The 11,152-nt window shown below is 43.5% G+C and overlaps 1 protein-coding gene across 1 annotated transcript; it reads left to right on the top strand.

Moving 5' to 3' along the window:
* The first annotated feature begins 4,127 nt into the window (after positions 1-4,127).
* Positions 4,128-10,618, top strand: LOC123501053 (U1 small nuclear ribonucleoprotein C-like). Its single transcript, XM_045249631.1, has 7 exons — positions 4,128-4,413; positions 7,168-7,298; positions 8,329-8,371; positions 8,976-9,084; positions 9,426-9,491; positions 9,768-10,010; positions 10,405-10,618. The coding sequence occupies exons 2-7, from the start codon at positions 7,291-7,293 to the stop codon at positions 10,503-10,505; spliced, it is 570 nt and encodes a 189-aa protein (XP_045105566.1). The 5' UTR covers positions 4,128-4,413; positions 7,168-7,290; the 3' UTR covers positions 10,506-10,618.
* Positions 10,619-11,152: the final 534 nt, after the last annotated feature.

The raw sequence follows: 11,152 nt of genomic DNA, 5'->3' as shown, positions 1-11,152 counted from the left end.
AAGAATTAATAAATAATTTGAAATACTTTGATGATTATGTTGTGTTTGAACATCATGGTTATGTCCTCTTTATTTTACTTATGACGTTCCGTTTCCATATTTAAGCTCATTGCCTCGATTATAAGTGGCTAAAATGGAGGCGTTTTTAAACATCTACTCATAAATATACCTCCAAATCCTTAGATATAAAAAATAATAGAGAACTAGTAATATCCAGATAATCGCCAAACTATAGTAACTCCTTTTTTCCATGTCAGATGTGTCAAGATAAAAATGTTTCCACTTTTCTTCCCCTTGTCTCTTAGTCAGCAACCAGGAATATTTTTATAATTTCACGGGAAAATCTTTCGTGGAGTCTTCCCAGGAGGCGCGTGGGAGGCAATGACACCTCCTCCTGTGCCCCAATAGCGTGTCATTAACCACATGATGCTATAAACTAAATAAAAGGGATAAATATAAGACCCCTGAGAGAAAAAAATGGCGGGGAAAGGAAAGACACCTTCTACTTTAGTATCAACGCATGCGTCCCGCGGGAGCTGAGGGAGGAAAATACTTCTTTTCTTTAAACGATTGATGTTCCAGCTTGCCCCTCAGGTGACGCTGGCTTCCTTAACCTATACTGCTCTTAGCCAAACAGCCATTACTAGCTAACCCTAAACAAATACAGCTTTTCAACGGGATCACAAACTCTCGCTAATAATAATATTGGATAAATGGATATATTCTTCATTTATTGAACATTTCTTGGTTGGCGGTGCTTGAGGGAGAGTAGGGATAGGAAGGAAGAGCGTGGCGGAGGGTGAGAGGGTGAGAGGGAATGTGAGAGGAAGGGAGGGGCTGTGAAGGAGGAAGAAGAGGGAGAGGGAGAGGTAGGGAGAGGAGGGAAGGGAAGGGAAGAAAGCAAGGAATGAACAAGGAGGAGTGAGTCTGCAGAGGGGAGAGAGAGACGCGAACAAAGAGAGAGAGAGAGAGAGAGAGAGAGAGAGAGAGAGAGAAGAGAGAATCTTCAAACATGCACTAGGGAGGGAGGAAATGGTAAAGGATCTCTCTCTCTCTCTCTCTCTCTCTCTCTCTCTCTCTCTCTCTCAGGCTGTGAAAGTCAAATGAAGGTGGAAGAAGGAAATTAGGAGAGGAAGAAGGGAAAGAAAGCAGAGACAAGGAAAGAGAAAAGGACAATAAAGAAAGGAATAAAGATAAAAAAAAGATAAAGATAAATAAATAAATAAAGAGAATAACAAGTGGAAGATGAATACGGAGAAAGATTAAAGGAAGAAGAAAGATGGAGGAAGGAGAAAGAAAGAGAAACAGAAGAGAAGAAAAGGAGATATGAAGGAAAGAAAACGGATAAAAAAAGAAAAGTGAAGGGTGGACTAAAGGAAAATAGAAGAGGGCGGTAAAAAAAATCATCATAAATAGTGAAGTAGTCATCATAAGGCAAGGTAGTGACAAAGGACAAGGTGACAATGATACAATGAGATAACAACATAGGCACTCACACCACACGCGTCTCTACTTAGGGAATTAATAGTAGTTTACAAGGTTTCTCTGTTTCAAATTTGATTATCGACCATTATCATTACTAGTAGCAGTATTATTATTATTATTAGTAGTAGTAGTAGTAGTAGTCTAATATGATTGGGTGTATTAATTGACAGGCAGATCGGTACCGAAGCAGTATGTGATTGGTTCAATGTTTTTTTTTTTTTTTTTTTCTTTTTTTTCTTTACGTAAAAGAGAAAAACTCCCCGAGGGAAACATGAAACTAAATAATTAAAAAGAAAAAAAATACTTAAGTTGTCTTGCAGGTCCGAGTTTTTTTTTTTTTTTACGGTAAGGCCTATAGCGCCTGTAGGCACACTTGAAGAGTGTATGGGAAGCGCTGTTCAGCTTCCGCCCATTAGTGGCGCAGGCAATTTTATTTATAGTGGTACCCATATTAGGGCCCATATCACCGCCCAAGCTCATCTTGAGTGTAACCACCTAGAACCTGGGTATTCTGGTGATATGTAGGTAACTTTAAACCACTCCACAAATGGCAAAGTGTTTTAAGGCTGTACGTGGTGGGATTCGAACCTACGCGTGGACGTCTGCCCGATCCCACGCTCACCACCTTATCCACTATGCCACCGGCTCCCTCCCCCCTAAAAAAAAAATAAAGTGAGGTTGGGCCAATAATCGTCGAGGACTGAATAGTGAGGCCTGAAGGAGACCCAGTGCTGATGATAAGTAGCTCGTGAGTCATCGACAATACAGTAGAGCAAAGAGAAGTGACTCACTTGAGCGTACTTCTGAACTTAAGGCGGGTTCACACGTGCCAATTTTCGACTAAAATTGCAAGTCGCTAGAAGTATCGACTGAGCCTTTCTAGTCAGAAAATGTCACATATAGCGACTGGGAAGCATCGACTAGTTGGCGCCTTGGCGGGAAGTGAATGTAAACAAACGGCTACCCGCCAAGATGTCTTCCTCCAGTGACGATGCTGAAGCGGTGATTGCTCTTCTTGGCGTACCGGAAGAGTCAGCAGAAAGGAAGTGTCTGTGGATACGTCCCTGGCTGAGTAGAAGGAAAGAAAGGAGTGTCTGCCACACACTAATCTTGTGAAGAGTATGCACAATTGCCATCAAATTAAATCCTGACAAGTGTTCACTCCTCACCTCAACAACTCCCTGCATTGAGGGAAACACTTCTTCGTGTTGAGGGCCGTGAAGATCCGCTGGATCTTATGAGCCCTGGAGGAGGCCCGTGATGTTATCACAGGTGTGACAGCTGATCAGTCTTTTTGAGGAAGGCACAGGTGAGGCGGATGACAGTGGGTTGAGGGAAACACTTCTTGGGGAGTGCCACCTATTTCGTCCAATGACGATTAGCGCAAGCTTTTTTTTACTTTATAATTCATGTCGGGTGTCCCAGGTGTGTTCCTTTCCCTCACCAACTCGGACATCTTCTCTACATCGACACCACATTCACATTTTCAAAGTTTACTCCTTGACGTCACAACGTAAATAAAGTCGCAAATCAACGAACAAGACCAACATGTTGATCTTATTTTGCGACTGGTTTCTCCAGTCGCGAAGCACCGATGTTCAGTCTCGAAATTCAACTGACTTGTAATTTCAGTCAGAAATTGGCACGTGTGAACCCGCCTTAAACAACAGTGAGGCCGAGGCAGAAAGCAACACACACCGTGGAAAACAGACTGACGGTCCCTGTGGTGTTTTGTACTGAAAAATGGTGGTGATCGCTGTCATCTTCACGTGAAGCAGACATCGTGGCATACTGCCAGTCTGCCACCCATCAATGAAAGAGAGGCTGGGGAACATTCCGTTATCCTTTGTGATGACTGAAATAGCTACTATCGCCATCATTTAACTGTCCATCATCAGCGCCATTGTGCAGCTGGCTGAGAGAAGCTGCATGCTACACTCAACAGTTTGCATTCTGGAAGGAATTTATAATAAGAGGAATAAAAGAAACAACCATTGATTGTTGTCGTTGTTGTTGTTGTTGCTGCTGCTGCTGCTGCTGGCGTATGATGAGGACAAACTAAATATCTGTTTCTGACGATCACACACACACACACACACACACACACACGGAGGAAGCGACCGAGGCATTTAACAGATACTTCGCTTCTGTCTACCAACAGCTACCCTCTCCCCTTGGACTCCACCCTCCTCCGTGGCTTCCTACCAGCAAACGCCGGTCCACCTGTTGTTCACTAGCATGAAGTGTTTCGCAAACTACTAAACTTCATGCTCAGGAGGTCTACCACTCCTGCAGACCTGTCAATGCCGCTCGTCATGCAGAAAGTCTGCAGTACAACTGGGCCATTCCGCTAATCTCGCAAGGGACATATTATAGTGACACCCCATTAAATTGCCATTCCCCTGCCCAGACTCCTTTGTGAAAGTTTCGTGGTTGAAAAGTCTGACTATACAATATGACATATTGATATTTACAATGATGATGACATATAATTCAGCTTGACATGTTTGTGCCTTGTAGTGATTCATTTCGTGTTAGTGTAGCCTATAGCATAAGAAGTGGAACAGGTGGATTGTGGGTTGTCCAGCCTCGCCGCGACCAGCGCGCGCAGCCAGCCAAGGAGGGAGAGGAGGCCGAGCAGCAAGCCTCATTCTGGGCGGATTTTTAGAGGATGGGAGTGGACGGAAGCCCAGTCCGCGACCTGGCATTCTCTGCCGCTTATAAGTTTAAGACAAGGAGTGGTGTTAAGAGGGCGGTGGTGTGCTGCTGGTGCCGTATTTGACATGGATTTATGCTAATCAGAACGGTGACACGGGCCGCAGCGCCTGTGTGTGTGCTGGCGCAAGGCTGCAAGCTAATTGGTGCCTGCCTAGGAGGGCCAGAGCTGCTGGTCAGGACGGCCAACAAGACAACACCACTGAAATCCTGGTAAGTGACCCACCCTCTCTCCACACAACACTTGTCCAGCTGGGGGAGTTTGCACGGTGTCTTGTTGTAGCAGGCGGTGTCTTTGTTAGTGTTATTCCTTGTGATAATTCCGTGTCGCCCACAACAACAAACAGTGACGCTAGTGTGTGTGTGTAAAGGTGGAGACCGCCACCACCACCACCACCAGTCTGCCTCACTTAAGCCTTCACCACACCAAAACCTGCCAGTGACAGCTGTATCTGAACAGCTGATAGCCAAGCATAGTCATGTGGCTCCATTTAGTGACACCAGTGGCGGGAAAACAATGCAAAATGTGCCAAATATTAGCTAAACACAGCTGGCAGACGGTAGCTGAGCCAGCCCCGCCCACTTGATGACGTCACACCCCTTGCTGGCCGGGCGGCCGGGCGAGTGGCTGGTGGCCGTTGGTGAATTTACGTTCGTAACGGAACTAATTTCAAAATCGACTTACTGAAAAACTGAAGCTAGACCCGAATGTTTGCTATTTTATGACTTGATGAATACTTTAACTAATATCCACAAAATCAAAACATGTCCAGTCTAACTAATATTAAAGAAATGTGTCAATTAAGTACGGTAAAAATATCAAAACATTTTCACTTATAAAACTACCAAAACGTCCTGCCATTTCGTCTTCACTCGTATTTCTAAAAATATTAGACAATATGTACTTTCTTCTCAGGCATCCAACACTCACCTAGAGCCAGAAGTAAAGGCATGAACAAATATTATGTAAAAAAATAAGCATTGAAATCTTAACTCATCACAAACTCTCGTAAAGTCAAGCTGTTTTCATTTGGCGAATATGCTAGCACACTTTATAGAGTCTGAGCTGTCTTTTAAGGCATTCTAGAACGAGGCAGACCGTGAACCAGAAACGTAAACAAATAAAATAAGAAGTATATAATTTACGATTAACATAATAAAACACCATTTCAAAGTCCACATATTTGACTCACTGGGTCAGCGACACACTTAAAAGAGCATAAGCAATGTATCGATACCATAAATGCCCAGTTATAGCTTGAAATTAAAAAGTCGTAAATGTGGAATGGCAAATTTTGACCTTTGAGACGACTCGTACTCACGCCATAAATTGCCACTAAACGTCACATATTTACCGAACAGAGAAACGGAAAATACTTCAAAAGCAACGAAATAATTATAGAAACCCTTAAAACGTCATGCACACACCGAATAGTGGAGTTAGGAAAAGATGAGGAAAAGTATTTGGACGAGCGGGGTAGCAGGGAGATGGGGGCAGGAGTGGAGACGGGGGAGGCTAACCGCCAGCTTCTCTCAATTATTGTTTTATTACCTTAAACAAGACAATGGTGCATTTAGGTGAACGCAGTGAAGTGTCTTTATTCCTGTAAGATCAGATTGCGTCAACTTTTTGTCGTCAGTAATGAAGTAACGGTGTGAAAAGTGTTTGAGTGACGTCATCAAAGGGACACCCCCCCACCCCTGCCCTCCAGTGTGTCTCCTCGTCAATATTTATCGTCCTTAGCATCGTTCTTAGGTGTAACAAGCACACTACTGGGCTGATGTGTGCAGAGGTAAGTGGCATTTGGTGGTCATGTGTGTGTGTGTGTGTGTGTGTGTAAAGTGTGGGAGCGAGGGAGGGCCCTCAGTGGTCTATCATTACTTGCTTCTATTGTTGTCGTTGTTTTTGTTTGTTCTTATTGTTGTTGCTATTGCGTTATTTGCAGTGTAGACAGGAGGAGAAGGAATGAGAAAATAGGAGAATTAGAGCAAGAGGAGGAGGAGGAGGAGGAAGAGTATACAGCGGCGGCAAAACTGTAGTGAAAGAGAATGTTTATTTTAGTTTCCCTTTCAATGCTTGGTTTTCTATTTGATATCTACAAGGCGTCAGAGCCAGACGATGTTTAGTTTAGTCCCCCCTTTGAGTCTGCGATGTACAACAATTAACGCCATCATAAGTAATATATGGAGTGTTTTTAACCATTCACAAGATGTCTGCAGGTGTACTGCAGGTTTCGTAAAGGTGGCGTGTGTTTATGTTAACTTTGTAGTTTATTAGGTGTGTGCATTTTGGTGTGAGTGTGTATGTCAACACCACCATTATTATTATTATTATTATTATTATTATTATTATTATTGTTATCATTGTTATTATTATTACTACTACTACTACTACTACTACTACTACTACTGCTGCTGCTACTACTACTATTACTACTACTACTACGAACCCTCAGCCCTCAGAGGACAAGGAGTTCTCGGTGCCTATATTTGGGTCTTGGTCAGGGCCTTCTTGAGTCAGACAACCAAGCGCTGCTAAACATGTATTTTGGGTCTTTTGCGTTACTTGCCTTCAGAGCTGGGAGTTGCGGGACCGAATTACGACTTTGCCACACCATGAATTTCGAAGTCACAAAGTACTGGGGGACCCGAAAATAGAGTCGTAAAGTCGCAGTCGCGTCACATTCGGCGACAAAGTCGCCTCCAGCGCTACTTATTTTGTATATATGACAAATTAGTACATGTATCTATTATTAATATTTTACTTGTTTTACAATGAAACTACAAAAAGCTTATTGCAACCTACCTTATCCTTTCTAATAATATGATAAGACGAACCCTGAATGGAGTGAGAGCAAAGGTAGAGGACGAGGTGAAAATAACCAATAATTTTGTTTCTTATATGGTCACTTAACAGATTGTTTAATTTTTTTCATATTAATATATTATTATTTTGTTACTTTGCAGAAATATTAAGAAATTATATGAAATTCAGCTTAGAAGCAAAAGAGATTGAGGTCAAAATAACAAGTACCTGAGAACCACATCCCTTGCCGTTTCGTAGCGTTTACGTCCCGCCTGCATCACAACATGCCCAAGTGAGTAATAATTTTCTGCATTTTTCTCGATGTGCCCGCCTTCCCTATGTCAGATTGTATGCATGATAAGGAGGAAGGATGTCCGAGTCCGTATGTGGGAGAGGAGGAGGCCTAGAGGCTGTGTATTAAGGGTATGCCTAGTGGCGTTGGTGAAGCGGTGTCGAGTAGCAGGGATGGTAGGCTTAGGAATTGTGAGTTATGGGTGGGCCTAGTGGTGTGTCCTACTTGGGATACACAGTTTAGGGAGGGGGCCTGGGGGGTGTGCCTGGTGGTGTTGGTAGGGGTGTGTCTGTCCTTCACGGGGTGCACAGGTCAGGAAAGGGCCTGGGGGCGGTGCATTAGGCCTGGTGGTGTTGGGGGAAGTGTCTTGTGTCTAGGCTGTACTGATATAACCTTACTCTATTCATTTCGAGACATAATATTGTGTTTGTGGGCATAATTATAATGTTTTGAAATTTTATTTATTTATTTATTATTAGTACTAGTGAAACAGGAGACAGTGGAGCCGTGGTGAATGATCAGTACTGTTAGTGAGGCATGAATAACTGGACTGGCCTGTGCTGTGACCTTGCCACTGACCCAGCTGTGACCTCCGTGTCCCTGTCTGTAGAGGTGACCAAGAGAGTCCCGTGGCAGTCTGCTCCTCTGGCTCTTAACTGCAAGTGTCATTATAGCCCTCTTAACTTTTTTGTCATTACTTTCTGCAATATTCACTGTTCTGGACCTAATGTTTAACCTGTAGGGCACCACGTCTCCCTGCTGTTGTTCTCCTTAACTGGTCAGACTCTTCCCTTCCAGTCTATCAACACCTCCCTCATCTTGCCGGAGGTGTGCCTACATTCACCCTCTCCCTATCAAGGCTCAATGTTCTATCTGTCAAACTATCTTGCTCTTGCTGTAATCCACCTATCTAATGTTTTTTTTAGTGTATCTGTAGCAGGAGGAATCTTAAACCTTGTCTGTGTCTGGTGGGCTGGCAGCAGGTGGTGGTGGTGGTGGTGGACTAAGGCAGTGTTTGTTGTCATTGCAGGTACTACTGTGACTACTGCGACACCTACCTCACGCACGACTCGGTGAGCATCCCCCTCCCCTCCCCCACCTTGTTGCCTGAGTGTTGTGGTCCCAGCAGCTGTGGTGTTGTGGTAGTGGTGGTGGTGGTGGCCAGGTGTTTAGTTGCCAGTTATGCTTATATGTATTATTTTGTGTGGTTATTTTTACTTTTATTATTTTTTTTTTAAGATGAGGTCACTACATGTATATATTGCCAGTCACACTCGTCACTCTACACTGGACCTGGCCTGGGACACAAACCTCTGCCACAATAGCCGGCAGGAGTAAAACACAATCTGATGACAAGACTATTGTTGTAGAACCTAAGGAAATAAAAAAAAGATGAATTAGTGCAGTGAAGCATATGGACCTTACCTTGGAGCTAATGACACATAGCATTATTTTTAACATACACTACTAAATGCACACTCACTAAGAACCATACATTTCAGCTGTTTGTCTTATACTGTACTCACTAAGAATCATACACTTTATCTGGTTGTCTGTTAGTTGTGCATGTATTAGCCTTTTATGAGGGAATGTGTTTTAACCAGCCAGTGATGTATGCGGTGGTGGTGGTGGTGGTGGTGAAGTGTGTGTTATGACGTGGTGGTTTGCTTGTTTCAGCCATCAGTGCGCAAAACACACTGTCAGGGACGCAAGCACAAGGAGAATGTCAAGATTTACTACCAGAAGTGGATGGAGGAGCAGGCGCAGTCCCTAATTGATGCCACAAGTAACCAAACACACACACACGCACACACACCACATTGCTTCAACACTTTCTTATCTGAATACTAATGTTTTCAAAGACTGAGAAACATGAAAAGGATAAGATTGAAATAGCCTAAGTTAAGATTGATCCAGGACTTGAACTTCACTGCTAATCATCTCATTATATAGACTATTATTTGATGAAAGACATTTATCCTGAAATAATTTGTTATCTTAAATTCAGTTGACTAAGTTTTTCCCATAATCCCTGGTAAAGTTAATGTGTATAAAGAAAAGCAGAGGCAGTAGACTGATGCATCCTTGTGTGTTGTGTGACTCATGTTGTGTTGTGTTGTGTTGCAGCTGCTGCCTTCAAGGCTGGCAAGATCCCCAAAGGAGCTGCCATCCCACCACCCTCCGCCATGCAGGGTGAGTACCGCCGCTGCTGCCAGTGTTTGATGGTGATCTGGAATTATTCAAGTAGTGTCTTGAGTCAGTTTCACAATAACACACTGCTTCACTCCCCCTCAGGGTGTCAGTTAGTCTGTGTCAGTGTTTTGGTCAGTGCATCAGTGTTGGAGAGTGTCAGTGGCACCACTTGAAGTGTCTTGTGTCGCTGTAAATCAGTTTCAAAATGCTGCAGCTTTTTAGAGAGTGTGAGTTGTCAGTGAATGACAGAGGCTCAGTCAGTTTTTCTTGCCACAGGTGGAGGACCAGGCGGTCCGGGTGGCCCCGGAGGACCAGGGGGACCCGGCCCACAGAACATGGGTGGGCCAGGAGGGCCACCACGGGGGCCTGGCATGGGTAGCATGGGACCACCAGGCATGGCAGGGGCCAACATGCCCGGCAACATGGGCATGCCTCCCATGGGGCCGCGTGGACCAATGATGGGGCCGCCCATGATGGGCGGACCACCCGGACCAGGGATGCCCCCAGGGATGATGCCAGGTGAGGGATGTGTGCGCACACACACACACACACACACACACACACACACACACACACACACACACAGTGTTGCATGATTTCCTGTAGGTAGTGTTATGCATGTGACATTGATGTATGTGTGTGTCTGTGTGTATGAGTGATTGATGTAATTCTTTGTCAACACATTGGTACCTTATTAATTTGTCCACTTATTTTTCCTAAGACCAATAAAGTGTGTGTGTGTGTGTGTGTGTGTAAGATTTGAATGTTTTGGTGTGGTTTGTGTCACCTCAGTGTGTCTTCATACTACACTCTTTAATTTTTTATTTATTATCTAGTTTTTAAATTTTTACCAGGCCAGTGTCTGTGTGGCACAAGACAAAGTGCATGTTTGTGAGTGTGGTGTTTGTTGCAGGGATGCGGCCGCCGATGGGAGGGCCGATGGGACCAATGATGATGGGGCCGGGTGGGATGCGGCCTCCAATGATGGCCGGCCCGCCACAGATCCGACAATAACCCCAGTGTCTGTGTCTGTGACCCCACTCCTCCTCCTCCGTCTCCTCGTTTGATTTGTATGTTTTGAAGAAAGATATTTTGAGTCACTAGGTGTGTAAGATTAAAGGTTTTTTATTACCTGGTTTGTTTCTCAGTGCCTTCAATGCCACCAAGGAGTCAGGAGTTGCTCTTTTTCTATTTATTTATTTATTCTTCATTGTCATCTGTAAGTTTTTGGAGTTTTCAAGGTTATTATATACTTTGAGTTCCTTCATTACTACCAAAGTGAAGGAGAGGTGTTCCATTTTATCTGTTTTATTTATTTTCTTTTTTTTTTTTTTTTTTTTTTTTTATATAATTTTACATCTTAAGAGTTATCAAGGTTATTTATTACTTTATTTCTTATTTTCCTTCATTACCACCAAAGTGAAGCAGAGATGGTATTTTTTATCAATCTCAATTTATTTATTTTACTATATCATAAGTTAGTAGTTTCCAATGCCTTAACTCATTCAGTACTGAGACATATTTTAACCTTGAGATGTGTTTACAATTAGACCATTTCATTGACATTAGGAAGGGTCTATGGAGGTCAGAAGATTAATGGCCACAGTCTTCACTATTTTAATCCCTTCATTACTGGGACACATTTTTACCATAAGATGTGT

Source organism: Portunus trituberculatus, chromosome 8, assembly GCF_017591435.1.
Source record: "Portunus trituberculatus isolate SZX2019 chromosome 8, ASM1759143v1, whole genome shotgun sequence".
Classification (NCBI taxonomy): Eukaryota; Metazoa; Arthropoda; class Malacostraca; order Decapoda; family Portunidae; genus Portunus; species Portunus trituberculatus.
The sequence above is the reverse complement of the archived record's forward strand: the minus strand, read 5'-3'. Positions and strand labels throughout refer to the sequence as shown.

Bases quoted from the DNA above. Each gene is read 5' to 3' on its own strand.
- LOC123501053 (XM_045249631.1), top strand. The intron at 8,372-8,975 runs GTGAGCATCCCC...TGCTTGTTTCAG, and splicing joins CCTACCTCACGCACGACTCG to CCATCAGTGCGCAAAACACA. The intron at 9,492-9,767 runs GTGAGTACCGCC...TTCTTGCCACAG, and splicing joins ACCACCCTCCGCCATGCAGG to GTGGAGGACCAGGCGGTCCG.